General features: G+C 32.8%; 4 protein-coding genes and 1 long non-coding RNA gene across 16 annotated transcripts in view; 1 reads left to right on the plus strand and 4 right to left on the minus strand.

Moving 5' to 3' along the window:
- Nucleotides 1-956: 956 nt before the first annotated feature.
- Nucleotides 957-3,094, minus strand: CycC (cyclin C). The gene is made up of 3 exons (XM_089714482.1): nucleotides 2,275-3,094; nucleotides 2,053-2,145; nucleotides 957-1,782 (listed from the first exon to the last, which is right to left on the minus strand). The coding sequence occupies exons 1-3, from the start codon at nucleotides 2,863-2,865 to the stop codon at nucleotides 1,660-1,662; spliced, it is 807 nt and encodes a 268-aa protein (XP_089570608.1). The 5' UTR covers nucleotides 2,866-3,094; the 3' UTR covers nucleotides 957-1,659.
- Nucleotides 3,095-4,052: 958 nt separating this feature from the next.
- On the minus strand, nucleotides 4,053-5,016 carry LOC149489728 (uncharacterized). Its single transcript, XR_016318325.1, has 2 exons — nucleotides 4,676-5,016; nucleotides 4,053-4,243 (listed from the first exon to the last, which is right to left on the minus strand). It is a non-coding gene; the product is annotated as an uncharacterized LOC149489728 (long non-coding RNA).
- Nucleotides 5,017-7,126: 2,110 nt separating this feature from the next.
- On the minus strand, nucleotides 7,127-10,065 carry LOC149489729 (uncharacterized). Of its 2 annotated transcripts, XM_089714485.1 has the most exons (6): nucleotides 9,930-10,064; nucleotides 9,305-9,449; nucleotides 7,981-8,117; nucleotides 7,708-7,771; nucleotides 7,428-7,539; nucleotides 7,127-7,346 (listed from the first exon to the last, which is right to left on the minus strand). In XM_089714485.1, exons 1-6 carry the CDS (start codon nucleotides 9,979-9,981, stop codon nucleotides 7,203-7,205), a joined length of 654 nt encoding a protein of 217 aa, XP_089570611.1. In that variant the 5' UTR covers nucleotides 9,982-10,064; the 3' UTR covers nucleotides 7,127-7,202. The 2 variants fall into 2 exon arrangements, with proteins under 2 accessions (XP_089570611.1, XP_089570612.1); XM_089714486.1 differs by lacking the exon at nucleotides 7,428-7,539 and having other exon boundaries at nucleotides 7,271-7,346; nucleotides 9,930-10,065.
- A 6,138-nt stretch (nucleotides 10,066-16,203) lies between these two features.
- Alg3 (Alg3, alpha-1,3- mannosyltransferase) lies at nucleotides 16,204-18,012 on the plus strand. Its single transcript, XM_089714472.1, has one exon. The coding sequence runs from the start codon at nucleotides 16,535-16,537 to the stop codon at nucleotides 18,008-18,010; it is 1,476 nt and encodes a 491-aa protein (XP_089570598.1). The 5' UTR covers nucleotides 16,204-16,534; the 3' UTR covers nucleotides 18,011-18,012.
- A 79-nt stretch (nucleotides 18,013-18,091) lies between these two features.
- The window catches only part of hyd (E3 ubiquitin-protein ligase hyd), a 35,411-nt gene continuing 30,729 nt past the window's right edge, over nucleotides 18,092-22,773 (minus strand). For 10 of the 11 annotated variants that reach the window (XM_089714421.1, XM_089714419.1, XM_089714422.1 and 7 more), the window contains exons 43-50: nucleotides 22,476-22,614; nucleotides 22,047-22,154; nucleotides 21,757-21,919; nucleotides 21,177-21,354; nucleotides 20,122-20,328; nucleotides 19,848-19,995; nucleotides 19,328-19,558; nucleotides 18,092-19,181 (exon numbers count right to left, since the gene is read on the minus strand). In XM_089714421.1, coding sequence (XP_089570547.1) covers nucleotides 18,969-19,181; nucleotides 19,328-19,558; nucleotides 19,848-19,995; nucleotides 20,122-20,328; nucleotides 21,177-21,354; nucleotides 21,757-21,919; nucleotides 22,047-22,154; nucleotides 22,476-22,614 — 1,387 coding nt within the window. In that variant the 3' untranslated portion in view covers nucleotides 18,092-18,968. The remainder of the gene's footprint in view (nucleotides 19,182-19,327; nucleotides 19,559-19,847; nucleotides 19,996-20,121; nucleotides 20,329-21,176; nucleotides 21,355-21,756; nucleotides 21,920-22,046; nucleotides 22,155-22,475; nucleotides 22,615-22,773) is intronic. The other variant, XM_089714412.1, reaches the window with a different exon arrangement.

The raw sequence follows: 22,773 nt of genomic DNA on the forward strand, positions 1-22,773 counted from the left end.
TCACTTTGTTATTATTCAATTAATTATTATTTTCGTAATTTTCAAAACAATTGCTTACGGCAGCCATAACTTTACAAAAGAATGTATAAAATATTTTTGAAAAAAATCAGAAATAGATTCTATCTGAATTCGCTCTACATAGTTACTACATTACTTATACCTAGTTCGTAAAATGCGACATCTATCGATAAAATATAGCGGTTATTGTTGGCTCGATTTCGAGCCTTCTCTTCTTGGCTTACAAAAAATAAAAAATAGCGACTCCACTCCACTCGACCTATGTTTTATGCAAATAATCAGAAAGCCCTAATTATGGGAAAATATTGCTAACCTACTGATATCAGAGAGCTGTTTTGATACGTAGTGTACCCAACGACAAAATTGTTTTGGTTGAATCAGTATTACAATGAGCTATTACCGCCTCATGTGTTGAAATAATACTCGCAACTAGCGGGTTACGAAAAGTCATACACGTATTTTCAGTATCAACAGCGTTTTTCGGTTTCATTTTGCAATTAAATATATTTTAGGTCCTTTATTTGAATTTGGGAAGGTACAAAAGGATACGGCAATTAGCGTTGTAAATCGATCTGATTCGATTTTACTATGCAAGCTCTAGAAGTCTAAAATGTAATTCTGGTAGAGCAAGGTTTGCTGTCCTATAAAAAATTAAAGGTAAAAATAACTAATAGGTTTAGTTGTTTTACAACATTGGAATACAAACAGAAATTTTTATTTTCTGTTTGTATGTCTGGATTAAACTCACAAATAATTGCAAGGATTTAATTCAAATTTGGTACAGAGATAGCTTGAGATCTGAGAAAAGACGTCGGATAGGTTTTATCCCGGAAATCTCACAGGAACGGGCACTATGCGGGTTATTCTTTTACTATGCAGGCAAAGCTGGCGGAAATTCAGAACAATTGAAATGATGTGTAATTAAATGAAACAAAACATAAAAGTGAATATTATTTATTTTCTCTAGCAGTCTTTCACAGAATATAAAAGGACATCATTATCAAATAGTACAAAATACAGCTTATTTTTAAACTATTTTGACCCAAACATACACTTATCACACACACATTACAATATTCTATTTACATGGAAAAAATATATTTATGTAGTTCAAATATTTTCTAATAGGCAAAGGTGCTTTATATAACATTTTTGGTTTCTATTGAGATGAGAACAAACTCAGCTTTCCATTACTCTTCTTCTGAAGTGGATAATGTAAGACAAATTAAAATTCTCTAATACACAAATATGTTACTTATATCAGTATTTCTAAGAGCTAGCGCGCACGAGCAACTTTATCTCCGCAACTATTTTGTCTCTGCAACTATTTTGTCTCTCCCACCCATGGGCTAGTATGAAAGTGCGCGCACGTAGCGACGCAACTCCCCATACAAATTGATGGGAGAGACAAAATAGTTGCGGAGACAAAGTTGCTTGTGCGCGCTGGCTCTTACAGTGAATATCAAACACATGAAATTAAATGTCATTCTGCAGTCTTCTTCATTCATGATTTGGTTTCAATAATGTCAAAACCAAGAAAATTGAATTGCATAAATATCTTATAGTAGACAGTTATTGTGCTCAAGTAATATTTTCTACTTGAGAAATTTTTGCAAAAATGCAACATCAAGGTTCTTCTAGCTATCTCTGTGGTGCTGGACATGGTTTCGGCATTTTACCTAAGAGGCCTTGAATTTCCTTTTTTTCATCATAATTTTTCCACATTTCATATAAGTTGATGATTGCTCTAACAATTTCTTGGATCTAAAAATAAAAACACATGTAAATAAAAAAAAATGTGAGAAAATATATAGCATCAGTAAATTGAATACAGTGATTTATTTGATCAACAAAGTTGTTCAACAACTTGCTATTTGTGAAATATCTCATAGTTTGCAGCTAAAATTTAAGAAGGATTGATATGATGTACTTGTCTATACATATAGTAAAACTGTTGAAAGAAAATTCTTAAAGGCTATCCATACATGTAACTGGGTAACAAAGCTAGTGTTATAATTAAATCGGTTAACAAACCTTATCCATATCTACATTAAGTTCTGCAAACCAAGGCTTTAAATTCTCCTTCCCCAACATAACACATGCAATATGCAAGGCACCTATTGCTATCTGAAATTGGAAAACAAATTTGGAATTACATTCATCCATCAAAAAAATATTAATTATAACAACATAAATAAATATGAAAAGTACTTTTACTCAGTCAATTTATGATGTTGACCATTTTCGGATACATACCTGATAAGGAGGGTATAATAAGCTAACATCAGTGCGAAGAGAATCATTTACAACTCTCCAAGCATATGTTAGTAACTGGTCATCCTGACCTATATCTTGAACAAATAGTAATAGAGGTCTATAAGGTTGGTAAACTATTAAACAACAGTCTAAATTTTCTAAAAGGTAGAATTCGCATTCTAATATATGATTCGTTCTGTACGGAAATTCTTGCTGTCCATAAGCATAGCTAAACTTGTTCTTTATAACAGTTTGACATGTAGTTATGAGCCTCGAGTTGGAAATCACACCAAATTCTTCTACTTTTGAAGCCAAGAACACGCATGTCGGTGCTAGCAGCAAAGGATCTATACATTTAAGAGAATTCCTTGCGTAAAACCTTTTAAAGTAAACGGTGGCTGTAGCTATGACTTGCTGGCGAAGTTTGAGCTGCTCACCTAATACTTGGATAATACTTGCAAAGAAATTAAATATTTTCTGATATTCTTCTTCTGATAGTTTTGATAAATCAAGTTGTCGATCTCGTATTAAATCCTGTTTATCAAGCATCCATTGCTGGTGATGTGAACTTTGCCAGAAGTTACCCGCCATTATACATCAAATAAACTATTATTTGCTCCTGACCGTCATATATACAATATGGTACTGCTCATATGTGAGTAAATATAGCATTAAAAATTGCATATAATCACTAAACTTTTTCATTCAATTCAAATTTCACTATCAAAATTCAAAATCATATCAAAATAGTGATTGAATGTTGAATTTTTGACCATTTTTGACTGTCAGTGTCAGCAGTCAGACCATATAAATGAGATCTCAAGTACTCTTTGGTCAGACCACAGAAAGTAATCTACGTAATCTAGTACGTCCTCAGAGGAATAAACCTATAGAGTACTTGTATCGAGCGTATACAATTTACATATATTTGTTTCTCTCTATCTAAAGAAAACGTCGTATGAAAGAATGAGATAGCTATAGACTACAAGCTACGTTTCAACATAGTCATGGCACCATTTTTACTATAGGTACGTATTTAGATAGATAGAAGGTGATAGTGATGGGATGTGCTTCAATCGATAAAATCGTGAATGCATTTTGCATTTACGGTTTCGTGAAATAATAAATAATAAAAAAAAAAACAAAATTAGTCATAAATTTCAGTTGAATACATTATTTGTTTAATCCTACGAATATAATAAATGCGAAATTATGCGAGAATGGATAACTTTCTCTTTCACTGCTGAACCGATTACAATGAAATTTTGTACATACACACATAGGATAGGTTTTATACCGGAAATCCCACGTGAACGGGAACTGTGCGGGATTTTCTTTAAAAACGCGGGCGAAAAGCTAGTATATTTTAAAATAAATTTTAAAACTTGAAATGTAACTAATTTAAAATAAAGATCAATAAAGTTAAAGGAGTGAGGAGCAAGGCACAGTCAGCATGAATTTTAACAAGTTCATAAAGAAAACATTTTCCTTACATCCTACTAATAAAGCGAAAGTTTGTGAGGATGGATGTTTGTTACTCTTTCACGCGAAAACTACTAAACCGATTACAATGAAATTTGGAAAAATTACTTTTGATCCCGTAAATCCCACAGGAATGGGAACTATGCGGTTTTTTCTTTGAAAACGCATGTATATTAAGTATGTATTTCAATAGTAGTTTCTCATCTATGAGAACTGTCATTTAATCAACCGTTTAATTTTCACATAGTTACACATTTAAAGTAAATGTGTAAAAAAAATTCCAAATAAAAATTCACTCACACACAAATGTATTTATTATCTAAAGGAACAAAAAAAAACGTAAGCGTAAGATTGCACAATTCTTCTAGAGTATCCATCTTGATAACACGCAGGCTCGAAATGCAGTGAACACAATCTAGCAAATTTCGACGGCGTCCAATCTACACGTCTCATGTTTTATACCCATTTTTTATTTAGCTCTGGAAATCTAAAACAAAATGAATTTATTAATAATCTAAAAGAGAAACAACAAACTAAACAGATAAGTCAAATAAAACAACCACGTGGTATTTTTTATTTTCCTGCTGTAGAAAATTTACATCTATTATTTGCTACAACAACTACATATAAATCTGATATAAGAAACAAAATAAATAAATCAACGTTAATATGAAATAGATTTTTTGTCATAAATCGATAATATACGCTAAATGTGTTACAACACTACGGTGGTAAACAAAATGCCAAACGTGATAATATTGTGACATTTTTTAAAAATTATTTAATTCTTTTGTATTCCACAACCCCATAAAGTGGGTAAATGTTACAGTTACAACATAAACTTATAAAAAAGTGCTTGATAAAACCTTCAAATAGGGTTAGAACATAAATATTTATCAATTTGCTGAAAATCACTTACCGATGGAAAGATATTTTTTCATTGTTTTCATCCAAAACTCCCATTCGACTAGTAATAGCCGGTAGCTAAACATACAATAGTCATTTTAGCACACTGACAAATAAAAAGAAACACTATACACTTTATATTTTCTAAATATTTCGTTAAAAACTCTTGACGCACCGAGACCTCCAGCTGGAAGGCAAACAAAACATAGCCGGCGCGCTACGTTTGAAGACAGTGCAGATACTCTATCGCTATCTCAATCTGACTTATGCTGTTATTGACTAAGAGTAAGTAGATTAAAAAATATGTATTTTGTTCTGTCTCAATATAAGAACTCTATAGGTTTATTCCTCTGAGAGTACGTCAGACCACAGTATTACCATTATTTCCTACAGTAGTGCGACGAATGTACTTGTGCAGAGAAACGGAGGGGAACTGGCGGGGGTCGGGCGACGCGGGCCGCGTAAAGCAAACACGCATAGTTTGCTTTACCTAGCGCGAAAGGATGACGCAGTCGTATTTTTTGTGTAATAATTTTATTATACATAGGTACTTACATATTCTATTATGGCGCGCACAAACTGTTCGGTTTACGGATGTAAATCTACATTGAAATCCCAGAAGGAAACAATATTTCAGAAAGATTGTATTAATTGTATCTGTTGAATTAAAATCAAAGCTATGTATACATATATGTTGTCCTCATTATTTTCTAATCAGATTGTACATCCCAATGCGAATGCATTACTTAGTTAAATGTTATAATATACAATTAAGAACATCCAAAAATAAAGTGTCCACGTAAATAATATTTAGCAGTGCAATATCTGTAATTATATATTTATGAACAAATAATTACATCAGATTTAATAATCGCAATTATTTTGAATGTACATATGAATAAAGATTTCATCATAATATTAATAATCACAATTGTTTTATTTCCCATTTGTTGCAACCCTAGCGTATTTTCGTGTGGCAGCGTCATTACCTACGCTGGCGGCGGCATCGCGCGACATCAAAGGCGATTCCTTACTGTAGGAAATAATTGTAATACTGTGGTCAGACCAAGAAGCGTCAGCAGACTATAGATAGACATAATATTTGACATTGGCAGACATAGACAATTGGATTACCACTGCACTGATCACAGATGACGGGCTCAACATTGATAGGCTCACCGAGGGCTCACCAAACTTGGGCTCACAATTTGCAATTGAAATTAGGCATTATAATACATAATTATAACAATATAAATCTACAGCTTTTTATAATCTCTTCAATTTGTTCATTTGAACGCTCTAATATCTGGAACTAGGACCAATGTCAACAATTCTTTTTCTGTTGAATATTATGTTGAAAATGATTTAACCTTGATTTAACAAGATTTTTTGTTACTATGAAAAGAAAAATGTTGTGTGGTTTTATGAAACCACCGTAAAAGTGAAACTTAGGCACAAAATTATCGTATTTGTACGATAATTATCGTACGGTTCGACCGTCACGCGACATGCGCTACACAGACCAAAAAGTTTGAGACGATGTAATAAAAGTTTCACTTTAAAAAAAAATGTTGTGTGGTTTTATGAAACCACGGTTTAAATGAAACTTAGGCACAAAATAATCGTATTTGTACGACAATTATCGTACGGTTCGACCGTCACGCGACATGCGCTACACAGACCAAAAAGTTTGAGACGATGTAATAAAAGTTTCACTTTAAAAGTAGAAATGAATCCTGACTGCTTTTTTAAGAATGAATAATATGAAATTCCGACGATTATGTACAACGACACCACTTAGGTCAAAATCTGTAAAGCGTAGCCCGACATCTAACCAACATCTAACCACGTAGCGGTTTGAGCAAAGACTAGGTTTGGGCTGGACATACGTACATGCTTATAAGTACATTGCCCTATTATACATTAGGGGGCGTCCATAAATTACGTGAGTTGTTTTAGGGGGGGAGGGGGTCGAGTAAAATCTCATCTAACCTTACGTTGGGGAGAGGGGGAGTGTCGGCAAATATCACGCAATTTTTTTTTAATTGAAACAAAACAAATTATACTCTTTTGGTCCATTTAATCCAAATAACATATACTTAAGATTTTAATGTTACGGTTAAGATTTAAATATTCTATTGTTACCTTGTTATATAACACTATAACTTTCAGAAATATTAATTACTATTTTTAACGAGTCGTAAACAAAAGCACGAAGCATTTTTTTTTCTTTTTACAATGACAAATAAACATAAGAAACCCACATTTTGAAAAATCTCACGTGAGATGGGAGGATGGGGGAGGGGGTTCAATAAAATCTCATGATATCTCACCAGAGGGGGAGGGAGGGTCAAAAATGGACAAAAACACCTCACGTAATTTATGGACGCTCCCTTATACTCTTTGAAGTACATATACTCGAAAAACATAATCCTCTTTATAAAGTAAAAAATAAAATAAAAAATGAAGCTTGTTTTAGAAAATTATTTATTTTTTAAATGAGCATCGTTTCAATATTAAATATTAATTGCTCGCTGTTCTTATGCGGATAAAACATTGTTTAAATAAGGTAAAACATAGAATCTTAAGGCTGTTTTAATGTCCTCCCGGTAACTTTTCAGAATCATAACTCCTTTACTATTTAAAATGGTATTCAACGGCCATGAACTATTTTCAAAATCTACCTGTAAAGAAATGAATTCCGCGTATATAGTGTACAGGAATAAACTACACAAATAACAGCTATGCTTGACCTTATACTATACCTTGATGACTTCAACATTAAAATCTAGATCCAGATCTTTTAAGTTGATTCCGGTTTGGTTCATATGCGATAGATAAAGCTTTAATGTTACACTTGTGTCCAAAAACCTGATCCTATAACATAAAAAACATAGAACAAAAGGGCTATTTAATTTGTATTTAATTAGCTACTTAAATACGAAAGAAAATAATTTGACAATCTACGTATTTATGTATCAGTCTATTAACTAACTTTTCTTTATAATATTATTCATATTAGTTAAGTACGTTAAAAATACTTACGACATATTTCCTTCTCCGTTCAAAGGATATACATAATACGCTTTTCCACTTATGTTATAATGGTCTAAAAACAAATTGACTTAATTCAGACATGATAGATACAAAAATTCAACACAAAAGCTTAGCTGACTTACCTGCAGACTAACATTATTCTTTTTTTAGTATATTGTTAAATGTCATATACATATATATATTTACTTAAAAAAATATAAATAAGAATATTTATTTTATTAATCAGAGTATTTATTTTATCCAATCTTATGGGTACATTACCTGAAAATAGTGTAAGTGCGGGAAACTCGAGATTGATACTAACATTAAATTTATTTTTATCTGGTGTGACTTCTAAATTTTTAACGATAAAATTATCTACTCCAGTTAAGTTCATATTGTATATCGAAAAATCCATCCTTAAAAAAATACATAATATATGGGATCAACAATGTATCCAACAATTTTCTAAATTACTAAAATAAAATGCAGGTATTAAATGGTATTACCTAACTAATAATTTCGTTGTTAATTACATAAAATACATACGATGTCTAATGCCTTCTTGACTACTTTTCTGAATAATTAACTCTGAATAATTATACTTATTTCTGATTAAAAATAGAGTTTTAAAAAGAATGAGAAACCTTGTATTTCTGTTTCTATAAATGTAATCCATACTATCCATAGTTACTAATATTATAAATGCGAAAGTAACTCTGTCTGTCTGTCTGTTACTCAATCACGCCTTAACTACTGAACCAATTTGCATGAAATTTGGTATAGAGATATTTTGATACCCGAGAAAGGACATAGGATAGGTTTTATCCCGGAAATCCTACGGGAACGGGTTTTTCTTTGAAAACGCGGGCGAAGTCGAGGGCGGTATGCAATATAACTTTTTTAAAGCCTGTCACCATAGAAATCTAAATAACAAGACACATAGAAGTGCTATAATGTCATAATTCGTATGAAAACCGCTGTCGCCAAAATCAACACATTCAAACCGAAAGCTAAACAGTACATACAAGTAAACTATGCCTTTTATTGACAGCTTGATTTTAGTGAAAACTAACTTATCTATTAAATTAAGCTTTTGAATATGTATCCTAACGCACGAATTTACGGTTTATTTTAGAATAACATCCCTAAGTATATGAGACTTTTTGCTCCAATACGAACAAACGTGATAATAAGAATGGTCGACTGTGTCATTCATTGTTATTTCGATTACTATGGTGACACTCGTAATACTTGTAAATATTCTATAATTTTAAGGAAAAACGGCATTATTTCTAAAAAAAAATATTTTCCGATGAAATATTATTCCTTTATAAGTATAATTACAACTTGTGGAAGAATTTCCGCAATGGGAATTGCTGAAACACACCATGTATAAACTCATACGTCTCCAGAGCTCTGTGCTCCAGAGCAACTGAACAGTGACGAATGCACTGGTGATGTGCAAATCACCTGAATGGCGACAAGGTCACGCACGCTTACGACTTCTAGTGTCTTGTTATTTAGATTTCTATGCCTGTCACATATTAATTCAAACTTTGTAGGATTTATCTATAATAAGATCTAATGTTCTTTAATACCTCACCTCATTCCCATGCCTTCATAGTAACTTTCTACTGTACCGATGTTTATATCTTTCAGGGATGGAAAGGAAAAAAAGTCAGTATGAATTCCACCTTCCTTCCACTTATTTAGAAAAATATCTATTTCATTTTCGAACGAATTGTGTCCTGTAAGAAATAATTCGTAATATTACATTACGTTCTACTTTGATTGAAATAATGTGTTTTTGTCTGCGTAACATAGATATCTATACGAAAGTTATAAAGCTGAAGAGTTTGGTTGTTTGTTTGAACGCGCTAATCTCGGGAACTACTGGACCGATTTGAAAAATTCTTTCAGTGTTAGATAGCCCATTTATTGAGAAAGTTTATAGGCTATACATCATCACGCTAAGACCAACAGGAGTGGAGCCACGGGGGTGAAACCGCGCGGAGCAGCTAGTATGATATGATAGAAAATTTTAAGTTTAAATCAAACGGTTTTAGTTAGCGCTGTGGCCGAGCCATCTTGAATAGAGAGCGACCAATATTTAGGTCTTCTCATAATTCAAAGAGAGTAGATTAATGATGCTGCATTTTTTATCGTAGTGAATACTTACCATGAACTTTTATTAAACATGGCTTTTAAACAAGAAAACGGGTACTTACGTTCTGCAGTTGCAACCCAAACTACTATAAATAAGATGATTGGCCTTAACATAATCTAAAGTAAATAAATAAAACTCAATATTAACAGTTACCGTACTAATTTGCTATAAATACTGTGTACAACATGAAACATCCCATGTTTTGAACATATATAAAAGTCATTAATGTTGATCTAGATATTAATTTTATCAGCTATTTACGTGCAATAAAGAAACTCAATATATTAATCCAGCTAAGAATCCAGCAAAGATTTATTCGTCAATTATATGACATTCAAATCTTAACTAACTTAATATGTTTATTGATAAGATAATCTAGTTTCTTTTGCCATTGACCTACTTCACTTACAAATTTCAAGTTTTGATGGTAATCTATACGGAGTTAGGACTACATAATATTTGCTTAAAAACTAGTTTAATATTTTTATGAAGTTGGCTGTATTACAAGACTTTAGACATACAGCTATTTTCGCGCTATGTTGTAGAGAAAAGAAGCTGGAATTTGTGGGATTCGCATATAGTCCCAGGATGAACGACAGTTGAACCGTAATTATACACTCTCATTTTAGATCCACCTGTACTTTGTCTGTTCCTGTTTAATCCTGCCTTATCATAAAATCCACAGCTGTCTATGCGGCGTATTATCATCACCCTAATCCTAGGTATCGTTCTGAGAATAATCTCAACAGTCAACTCTTTTTTGAGTCATGGCCTGTTGCTTTAAATCGTGCATGGTACAGCCTGTACAGTGTACAATGTACTTATCGTAAGCTCTAGCTTCCTGTACCTACATATTATGAATATATAATAAAGGTATATAATAGATATTTATTTAAGTAAAATATCGTGGCGTACCCTATAATATTATAAGTAATAATATAATACAAGTATAGCCCAAGTCTTTTTAAAATCATTCTATTATATTTAAAGAGTTACGGACATATGTATATATACATAATATTATGTCCGTAACTCATATTCACACACGTATGCGCAAAAACCACAAATGTAGGGCGACAGCGCAATTATTTGTAGATTTTACCAAGAAGCTTATAATATCTAATAGCATCTACAGACGCTCCGATTCGGTTGGTGCCAACCATCCGACCACGACCAAATCGGAAAGTGTAGAGAGCGGTCGGTCCGACATAATTATTATTAATATTGGTTTGACGTGGTCGGATGCGCCAGCGATACCGACCAAACCAACTTCCTATCCGACCCAACCAAATTGGAACGTTTGGAAGCTTTGTTCCGACCAAATCGGCTCATTCCATAGAGTAAATATAGGTAATTGGCTCATTCACATTCGCAACGCCGCCGGTGTAGGACGTCAACATGAACGCCGAGGGAGTTACGGTCACCGAACGTGACATATTAATAAAATTACTGGAACATCATTTTAGCATATAAGTTCAGTGTTGAAAAAAAAATATTCATAGAGTTAGCAATAACCTCATTTAAGTGTAAATAAAGTGGTATACATAGATAATAATTGGTTGAAAAATATTTACGGTTATTTTAAGTAATTTGGATTTTGATTATTTCATTAACATTTTTTTCAATGTTTGTACCTTCATCCATACTTATATTTATTTTTTTAACACAATTTGAATTAACTTTGATTATTTCGAAAAAACTACAATGAAACGAAAGCTTTAAAATTTTTTCCAACAATTAATAATTACTAACGATAAATCGATTGCACGCATCAATTCACGCGCATTACTTTTTCTAGTGCTCGATTGTGCGAAGCGTTGCTGTAGTTGGAACATTCAACGTCAAGCATTATGCCGCATAATGCGCTCTAGTGCTGTAATTGGAAAACGGGGATACACTTAGAAACATACACTAGAAAAAGTAATGCGCGTGAATTGATGCGTGCAATCGATTTATCGTTAGTAATTATTAATTGTTGGAAAAAATTTTAAAGCTTTCGTTTCATTGTAGTTTAGTTTAGCTTTCGTTTCATAGTAGTGCTCGATTGTGCGAAGCGTTGCTGTAGTTGGAACATTCAACGTTAAGCATTATGCCGCATAATGCGCTCTAGTGCTGTAATTGGAAAACGGGGATACACTTAGAAACATACAGTAGAAAAAGTAATGCGCGTGAATTGATGCGTGCAATCGATTTATCGTTAGTAATTATTAATTGTTGGAAAAAATTTTAAAGCTTTCGTTTCATTGTAGTTTTTTCGAAATAATCAAAGTTAATTCAAATTGTGTTAAAAAAATAAATATAAGCATGGATGAAGGTACCTACAAACATTGAAAAAAATGTTAATGAAATAATCAAAATCCAAATTACTTAAAATAACCGTAAATATTTTTCAACCAATTATTATGTATACCACTTTATTTACACATTAATGAGGTTATTGCTAACTCTATGAATATTTTTTTTTTCAACACTGATTATGTCTCGGAGCAATTAACAAGCCTGGAGAAGTAACAATTAATTGAACGTTTCTTATATAGTGGCTCTCTTTTATTCAATACCCTAATTAATGCGATAGAAAGAGACAACACACTGTTATCTGCTTGGCATTCAAATCCACATGTAGCCACTTTTTGTTCTAAAAAGGTAGTGCTTGCCTTTACTTTATCGAATACTAAAATATCGATAAATAAAAAAATTAAGTTATAAAATTGCTTGAAGATAATTTAAGATTCGTTTAATTTTGAATTATGGATAGGTAATTCCAAATTTTAAGATTCGTTTAATTTGGAATTATTCATTTACGATGCGTATTGACTGCCTTGCATTGTATGGTAGTGGTATTTATAAAATAATATTATGAGGTATTTCGGTTAGGTTTTTTTTATGGTAGGTTGTTTTTATGGTTTCGTAAAAAGGTACGTATTTTTTCCTGTTTTCATAGATTCATTCATAGAATTATACGGAACCCTTCGTGCGCGAATCTGACTTCCACCTGGTTGATCTTTTTACAAATCAATAGTCGTATCCTACTAATATTATAAAAGCAAAAATATATAAGAATGGACATATTTTGATACTCTTTCACGTAAAAACTACTGAATGAGTTTTTATGGAACTTCATAATTATATAGTTTAAACATCAGAATAACATATTATAGGCTACAATTTACCGCAGGAAAATAACTCATTCCCTCAGGAAAAAATTGGTACAAGTTTAAAATAAATTGCTTCAAATAAAACAAATAAACATTTATTTTTTTTACAACCTTTTAATTTCGATACTTAATTACCAAATTACAATATTTATTATTTAAAATAGATGCCACCTTAAACTTGTGGCACAGCATCTCTGCAAAGCACTTTACTATTCTTCCCGTCTGATTCGAAATGATTTGAACAAGGCCGAGAATGTTTTGAAGGCTTCCAATTTTTCCTGTGCTATAGCTTTAACCCAAACATCTTTTAATTGTTCTCAAGCCAGAAACCTGCAAATAACAATAAAATCCATACTTAAATACCTTTTTTTTTCTCCTAACCTAAAGCAGTCATTATCAATGAAGTACTTCGTTCCTACTCAAGTACGTTTTTCTAAAAACTAAGCTGATTATGATTTCATTTCAATGATTATGGTTAGATAAAACATAGATGATTAAGAAAATAAGGTAAATTAACTTATTTATAATACAATTAACAAAAAAATTGATCAAAACACTAACCTGTGAAATGACAAATTTCTATCTTCGTCCGATTTCACATTACTACGGCTTTTACAGCCGTAAGCAACACAAGCCATGTTATCTTTAGTCAATTGTCTTTTCATAAAATAACAAATTAAACTAAAACACTCGTTTTTCACTTCAAAAAAGATAAGTAAAATAACCAAGCGATGATCACCAGACTGGTGATCAAAACAAATTGTAATCAGTAATGGCTACATGTCATTTCAAACTGTCGAACTGACATATATCTGTCCTCTTTTTTCGCATGACATTTTGCCATAAGCTAAAAAGACCAAACTAGTGCGTTATTGTTCAATTAATTGTTACTTCTCCAGGCTTGTTAATTGCTCCGAGGATTATGTACAGTCAGAAGCATAAATATATTACCATTTGCAGATTAGCAAAAATATCTGTCATAAGAACGGGTTCAATAATATCTGTCTGCCCGTATACAGCAAAAATATCTGACATTAGTAGGCAGCATAATAAAGTGGCATCAAAATTATGTGACGAAAATGTTACAGCAAATAATTGTGACAACCTCTCGAAGCATAAATATGTGACGTCACCTAGGAGGCAATAATATCTGACACAATTTTATAATTCTGTATTGTAAAATACACAAATTGATTCAAAATTGACAAAAAAGCATAAATATGTGACACTAGCTTTCCGCCCGTGGCTTCGCCTGCGTTTTCACAGAAATACCGCATAGTTCCCGATCCCGTGGGAATTTTGGGATAAAACCTATCCTAAGTATTAACCCAAGTTACCCTTTATATGTCTGCTAAATTTTATTGTAATCGGTTCAGTAGATGTCAGTAGTATTTGCGTGAAAGAGTAACAAACACACACATACACATCCTTACAAACTTTCGCATTAATAATACTAGGTTAGTAGGATAGGAAGTAGGATTATAGTAGGACTAGTAAGATAGGATAGGATTTTAAAAAGGCCAAACGTTTTTTTATTGAATTAGTGTTTTGTATTTTGCTGGGGTAAGAATATGAACAAAAGACACATTATATTTTGTAAATATTTTTTTTATGAAATTACGATAATATGATAACTTGCCATAATTTTCGATACTCAATAAAATAATAGCAATATTATAGGCTAATTATAGGTAAATGAAAATGAATAACGGAGCAATCGTGTCAAACGCCGCTAACGTCAAATATAACAAAATATGTGACAAAACAATTTCTAAATAATACACGAAGGTTACACTGAACCTTCAAATAAAATAGATCTACCCAAGTGGTCATTCATATAAGTATATGAATACTTTAATTTTGTCATGATATGATATCCTTCTAATATTATAAATGCGAAAGTTCGTGAGTACTTATCATGTAAGGATGTTTGTTACTCTTTCACACAAATAAAAGACAAAATGGAATTTAGCACACTCATAGAAGGTAACTTGGATTAACGCTTATGAGAGCTTTTATCTTGGAAATCCCACAAGAACGGAAACTATGCGGGTTTTTCTTTGAAAACGCGGGCGAAGCCGCGGGTGTTAAGCTAGTAGGATATAATATCTAGACATACAATATGTAGTATACAACGACGGCACATATTAATTAATATGGTAATAATGTTTTAAAACAACGTAGTCAAAATAAAATTTATTTATTTTGTATTAATTCAATATTAAATTGAAAATAAAATTGCGTCAGATATTATTGCTTCCTAGTTGATGTCACATATTTATGCTTTTTGTGTGGAATCAACGCAAAATACAGAAATATAAAATTGTGTCAGATATTATTGCCACCTAGTCGGTGTCACATATTTATGCTTTTTGTGAGGAATCTATGCAAAATATAGAAATATGAAATTGTGTCAGATATTATTGCTTCCTAGTTGATGTCACATATTTATGCTTTTTGTGAGGAATCGATGCAAATTATAGAAATATGAAATTGTGTCAGATATTATTGCGTCCTAGTTGATGTCACATATTTATGTTTTTTGTGAGGAATCTATGCAAAATATAGAATTATGAAATTGTGTCAGATATTATTGCTTCCTAGTTGATGTCACATATTTATGCTTTTTGTGAGGAATCGATGCAAAATATAGAAATATGAAATTGTGTCAGATATTATTGCGTCCTAGTTGATGTCACATATTTATGCTTTTTGTGAGGAATCTATGCAAAATATAGAAATATGAAATTGTGTCAGATATTATTATTGCCACCTAGTTGATGTCACATATTTATGCTTTGTGGGAGGAATCGATGCAAAATACAGAAATATGAAATTGTGTCAGATATTATTGCTTCCTAGTTGATGTCAGATATTTATGCCGTGAGAGGTTGTCACAATTATTTGCTGTAACATTTTCGTCACATAATTTTGATGCCACTTTATTATGCTGCCAACTAATGTCAGATATTTTTGCTGTATACGGGCAGACAGATATTATTGAATTAGTTCTAGTGACAGATATTTTTGCACATCGCCCCCTAGGCATATATTATTGCTCGTGACTGTACTGCCGAAGCGAGTACATGGCTACCCGTAGACGGAGTCTACGTGGCTACCACTCTGTGATGACATCAAGATGACAGTGACAAAAATAAAAAGGTGACTTATGAGTTATGACATTTGACATTTGACGTCTCAGCAGCGGATTGTCGAATGTCGGCGTAGGCGGCTCAGTTTATTTTTATTCCAAAAATTATTTTAATTTTAATATTTTAACGTCAGACCTCATTTTTATTTCAAGAAAACCTATAGTGTTAGTGGTGTTACCTTCATCATATGATCAAATAACTATTTATAAGTAGCTTATAGCTACATGTTTCGCAAGAGTGTTATCGAATTTGACCCGGGGCAAATGATTGAATCCCAAAATAGCGGAACTCCTGGTTGGCTTGAAGATTGATTGAATGAAAATTTCGTTTTGAAGTCATCACATTGAACATTTTTCAAAATGAGCCATAAGAGAGCTTTTTATCAAGAGATAAGGAAAATGTTTAGTTGGACATTTTTGAAAGGTCTGATTGTAAATCCTGCTCAGCTACCGTTTGTTGCAGTTTTAATTTTAATCGCTGAATTAATACTTAATGTTTTGATCGTGGAAAGAGTGCCCTATACAGAAATTGATTGGAAAGCATATATGCAAGAATGTGAAGGATTTCTTAATGGTACTTGGGACTACAGCAAACTTCGCGGCGACACAGGACCTCTTGTATACCCTGCCGGTTTTGTGTATATATACTCCATATTCTATTTTATAACAAACAAAGGAGATAATATCAAGCTAGCACAATATATTTTTATAGGAGTATATTTGTTGTTGTTGATGTTTGTGCTCCGAATCTACATTAAAACAAGAAAAGTACCTCCTTATGCTCTTGCAATAACAATTTTAACATCATACAGAATTCATTCAATTCATGTACTAAGAATGTTTAATGATCCAATTGCAGTGCTTTTATTGTATGCTTCACTCAATTTTTTTCTGGATTCAAGATGGTATTTAGGCAGCTTCATTTATAGTTTAGCAGTATCAGTTAAGATGAATATTTTATTGTATGCTCCGGCTTTATTTTTCTTTTATTTAGTTAATTTAGGTTTAAAAGATACATTCAAACAGTTGTTAGTTTGTGGTATAACACAAATTGTATTGGGCCTACCTTTCTTGCTCTCTAATCCTGTAGCATATTTAAAAGGAAGTTTTGACTTAGGACGAGTCTTCAATCATACTTGGACTGTAAATTATAGATTTCTGGATGAGAAAGTATTTGCAAGTACTATGTTTCACTTGGTATTATTAGGAATACATATAATGCTTCTTCTTTTATTGTTGCCCATGTGTATTCAGTATTTCAAAAGTTATTGCCGCTTAAGATATGTCCAAAGACAATTCCAGCCTCAAATAGATGCCAAAAATTTAGAAAATAGAAAAAATATGAAATCTAAAAAAGAAAATAAAGCCAAACTGAACCAAAACCATAAAGAAGATAATCTATCAAAGGAACAGGAGAACTTCTTAAAATCATTTGAAAATATGTTACAAAAATCATCACCAAAAGTAGGAAATAAATCCGAAAAAGTTAGTAAACCTGAAAAAGAAACAGCACCATATAGCATAAATTTTGATATATTGTCACAACTATTTGTTCTTCCTATGTTTCTAGTAAACTTCATTGGTATAGTGTGTGCGAGGAGTTTACATTATCAGTTCTATTCTTGGTATTTCCATACCTTACCATATTTGCTTTGGTCCACAAACTACAGCTTAGTCATAAGATTCTTAATATTGGCCTTAATAGAATTTTGTTGGAACACATATCCAAGCACCGATGCAACAAGTATCATGCTACATGTCTGCCATATAAGTATTTTGTACGGAGTTTATAGTAAAATGTCAAGAGAATTTAATTTTATTGCTAAAAATGCATAATAATACATATTCTTTTACATTTTTTATAGCAAATGAATATAGTTTGGTGAAGTGGTGAAGTGATTCAATAAAACAACAATATAAGCATTTTAAGAAGTATTTATTATGAATCTTAACTAATCAAAGTGAAAACTAATATAATCTTAAATTTAGAGATAGAGGCGCATAATACTTCCTCTTTTATCACATGATCCATTATTACTGGAATTCGCCTTCACTCTATCCAACCCCAATAAAATATATAGCAGAATATTCATCATATTCTAAATTCTTCTATACTTTATATTTGAAGCTTCACTAGTTATATTTTTGTATTAGTTTTTCATTCAGTCAAATAAATAGTTTAGTTACTTAAGAAAGGAATATTGAAATGTGGTAAATTAAAATTCCTTAGAAAATTGTATAAGAGTTAATAAAGTAATATACAAAGTCATATTTTACTGTTTGAAATAAAATTTTTAGAAAACAAAAACAGTTGATTTTATTTTTATCTTTACTAGTATATTGATAAGAGTAGTTATGGAATTATTTACTAATGTATTCTAGTTATTAAAATGTTATACAAAAGAGACACTCACTGATAACGTAACAATCCTGAATATTAATCTGAGATGTTTACCTCGAACTATTCTCAATTTCTAGTTTTTAACTAGTTATATTAAATTATTCTAATGAACTGATCAAAAAGAAAGAATTGTGCGGGCCAATCAACTCAGTTTAAAGATATGCTGAATTAGAAATAAAATTCAGTCTGATTCTTGTCATAAAAACACCTAAGAAAAGTCTGAAATATACAAAACATACATTCATGTATGCAATAAACGCTATTGATTTTTCATTAGATCTATATTATGGTGATAAACATACAAGTATCATATAATACGAGTAGATTACAACGGCAGTCTTTAATGACTGATCTTAAACCTAAGTTATGTAAACGGCGGTAGCACGCGGACATCTAGACAAAGCCAAAGTTTTTAGTTTTAATAGCAAGTAATAATTTATGTTTGAGAACATGTCGTGAGGAATAAAGAGGTATGTATAGTCTCGAAATACAAGTATTGGCGGTGGGGAGGTGCGCGTCGTCAGCGGGTCGGATGGTGACCGACGGCATGGGCTGGAAGCCTTCTTCAGAAGCTGGCAAGGCAGGCGATCCAGTCCAGAAGTATACCTAATAACAAAACATACAGATATAATATACATATAAGTAAAATACAAGCAAACAAACAAATGATATCATTAATAAATTTATATTGAAACTGTTATGTATGCTTGATAAATAATAAAGAAGTATATGTATTATTGAAAAATACTAACCAAATCTTGTCGCTCCAAGTGAGTCATTTTGTCAACTATAGCCCACAACCAACGCTTGAACCTTGCAAGTCTTTCTGGCGGCTCACCGCTTTCGTCATTAAAACTAGTGTAAGATACAAGAGCGGCAACATTTATGTCGCCGACACCGTTTAATAAAAGGCGCAAGTCTTCAGCTGTGAGTCCTTCCAAGGCCGATTCTGGCAGTACATCCAGAACACCAACACGCATTGCCTAAAACATCAACAAAGAATATATGATTGAACAGAAATTAAAACATGCTTGAATAGTAAAAAAAAAAATTGGTTGTTTGTAAAGTAGGTTTACGATCGAGATGTTTACGTGATAACGTCTTATTGGTGGCAGCGCTCGAGATGAGACGGGAGATTGGTCAGTCTCTCTCTTTATACCTGCGATCGCGCTCGTGAGGTTTTGGTGTGACACAAGTTTCTACATGTCACCCGACTAAAACGATTTTAAAAACGTTATCACGTCAAAATCTACATAATATTATATTATATACCTCAAGCGCCTTTTCTTGTGAGATGACCATACGGTGTTGCGCGTATTTGCGCACGTAGTCGTAAACATTGAGCGCGGTCACTTCAATCTCCCGACCACCGGGGACTAATTCTACACATCCACCGCCTTCTTCTTCACACATTTCCAGGCTATAAAGAATAATACTTATTGTTATGATCATGTTAAACTAAAATCTTATTTAAATACCATAATTTTATGTACCCTTTTTTATAAATTTAATACAAAATAGATAGATATATAAGTTTAATAATTACCTAAAATTGAGATCAAGAGCAGCAAATAGTGAATGTGAGTCGCCAGTCTCTGCATCAACGACGAGCTGTCGCAGGCTCTCATAGACGACCGGATCGAAGAAGGCCAAATCGTGGAATCGAATCTTGCGGCCGAGCACGTACTTCAGCACGTGGCGGTTGAGGAACATTGGACATAGCTCGTTTTGTAATAAACATAGACCTATGATTCTGGAATAAAGCATTTACACAGTAAGTATTTACGCTACATGATATTGTGAATAACGAAAATCTAAAATAATCAGATTCACAACACTATATTATAAGTATTCACGGCAAAAAATACTATCATTATATTTTGCCCTTTCATGGTTAATAAATATAGAATTCAATCTTAAAAAATGTTATAGATCAAGAGCCCACGACGGCCAGACATTCCTTATTTTAGAAAAGTTGAAAGTTTCTCTGTATATGTCTCCGATACAGATAAGAACGACCAGCGATTATCAAGTCTGGGTTGTGGTTACTTTGGCAGGAAACAGATAGTAAAGGTGTATAAAATTGTACCTAACTTTCATTATAGTTTAACCCATTGACCACCGTAAGCCCCGATCGGGGCGCGACACAATAGATTTTCTATTGTGTCTGTGATTCCGAGGACTGATGGATTAAAAGCTAAATTTTATATATGTTACTTGGGGACGTATAAAAAGATGCTTAGGTACCATCTTTTGATATGATAGTTATTTTTTAAATGTGTCTGGCAAGATGTAAGAACCATGAAAACTGTCCAGCTCTTGAGGTAACATCTTTTTATATGTCCCCAAGTAACATATATAAAATTTAGCTTTGAAACTATAATGAAAGTTAGGTACAATTTTATACACCTTTACTATCTGTTTCCTGCCAAAGTAACCACAACCCAGACTTGATAATCGCTGGTCGTTCTTATCTGTATCGGAGACATATACAGAGAAACTTTCAACTTTTCTAAAATAAGGAATGTCTGGCCGTCGTGTGCTCTTGGGTTATTACTTATGCTGTAGGAACCCAAACTAAATATGTAGATGTATTATTACCGTCCAACATTCCTAAAGGCGTTGATCCTCTCGGGCGTGGCGCGTCCCTGGCGCGGCGAGTAGTAGCCGCGCTTGCCGGGCGAGTAGAACAGCGGCGCCGCGTCGTCGGGCGCAGCGTGCGCGCCGCTCGCGCCCAGCGCGCCGCCGCCGCGCTCCGACAGCGAGAACACGTCTAGATCTGTGTTATATACATTTTAATTAATATGTAAATGTTACTACATAGTATGGAAAGTCGCTTTCCGGTGTCTGTTCCTTAAAACTCTAAATTTACTATTATTTTTTAATAGATAAAGAGTAAGAGGAAGGTTCGTGTTCGTGGTCAAGTATGTATGTTTCAAATATGATTGAATTTTCCCAGAATCAATCACCAGGCATTTTAAACTTTATTCAAAAAGGAAATTCTCCATACTATATTTTTATATTTGTAACCTTCTTCAGTATTTAAACTTTAAAGATCAATGTATCATAAATTATAATTTTATCACATATTACATGACTAAAATTTGCAGTATAAAATTTTGTGGAAATCGTTAAACATTTAATAAACATATTCTGTATCATTAACGACAATTTTACTAACCTAAAATAGCTTCAGAGGGGTGCATAACTATGAGATCCATAGCTTCTCGAACTTTCTGTCTAAGTGCATCTTCACTGGCTAGTAAGACGAGAAGCTGCGCCGGTGTCAACTCCAATAACATTCCCGTGATCTTGCCCGCGAATGTTGGGTGCAAAGAGTGAACCTATACATTATGACAAATGACAATTTTAATTATTACATACTTTCATGGTAAAATAAATTTCAAATTCTCAAGATTTTAATGTAGATACTAGTTCGTAGATACTGGTTAATAAGAGAATAGTATTTACCTTAGGATAAAGTCTTTCTCCTAGCTGTGCTTGATGTACTGTTAAATGGTCATTGTGTCCAGCCGATCTTTCTCCGCTATAACCGGCACCTTCTGTTCCTGGTGCTCCCTGATAGACGGAGAAAATAAATTTTTGTTTAGTTTAGTCTTTCCCTATTCTTACCCATATTTCAATATCTTTTACTAAAAATCCCCGTGAGCTTGTGAATAAAATAGTATTGTATAATTTTTATATTCGATAATACCCTGCTGACTGTCTCCCCCTCCCCTTTTTTTAATTTGAGCTAAAATTGACAAGGTAGCAGTTCTGATATCGTGAAGTATTTATTGTCTGTGAAAGTTGTGAAGATACTGTAGAATAATACATTGAAATTGATATTTTTGGTTTTTTATGGCATTCAAATCCATACTAATATATATAATACATTACCTGTGGTGAATAAGGGCGCGCGTCCACGCTGAGCACACGGCGCGGTTCGCGAGCGGAGGGCGGGCGCGGCGCGGGCCGGCCGGCTGCGCGCCGCGCCGGGTCCTTTGCTCTCGCTCGACCGGCGCCGCTGCTGCTTCTGCTGTTCATTTTGTATTACTTATTAATAATGTAGACTATAAGACGACAAAAGTAAATGACTTACAATACTAAAGACATACAAGGTGTGACATTAATTTGTATAATTGTTGATCTAGAAGAATTTGTTCGTTGATTGCTTGCTTTTTTTGAGTAAAATAAA

The sequence above is a fragment of the Colias philodice genome, chromosome 3 (assembly GCF_061535455.1).
Source record: "Colias philodice isolate Cphi_HAF_F1 chromosome 3, ilColPhil1 Martin Lab GWU primary, whole genome shotgun sequence".
Classification (NCBI taxonomy): Eukaryota; Metazoa; Arthropoda; class Insecta; order Lepidoptera; family Pieridae; genus Colias; species Colias philodice.

Excerpts from the sequence above, each read along its gene's own strand:
- CycC (XM_089714482.1), bottom strand. The coding sequence starts at position 2,865 with ATGGCGGGTAACTTCTGGCAAAGTTCACATCACCAGCAATGGATGCTT. Across the intron at positions 2,146-2,274 it reads TATTATACCCTCCTTATCAG|ATAGCAATAGGTGCCTTGCA; the intron begins GTATGTATCCGA and ends TTCCAATTTCAG. Across the intron at positions 1,783-2,052 it reads TTAATGTAGATATGGATAAG|ATCCAAGAAATTGTTAGAGC; the intron begins GTTTGTTAACCG and ends TTTTATTTTTAG.
- LOC149489729 (XM_089714485.1), bottom strand. The coding sequence starts at position 9,981 with ATGTTAAGGCCAATCATCTTATTTATAGTAGTTTGGGTTGCAACTGCA. Across the intron at positions 8,118-9,304 it reads TATGAAGGCATGGGAATGAG|GATGGATTTTTCGATATACA; the intron begins GTGAGGTATTAA and ends TATTTTTTTAAG. Across the intron at positions 7,540-7,707 it reads AACGGAGAAGGAAATATGTC|GATCAGGTTTTTGGACACAA; the intron begins GTAAGTATTTTT and ends TTTATGTTATAG.
- Alg3 (XM_089714472.1), top strand. The coding sequence starts at position 16,535 with ATGAGCCATAAGAGAGCTTTTTATCAAGAGATAAGGAAAATGTTTAGT.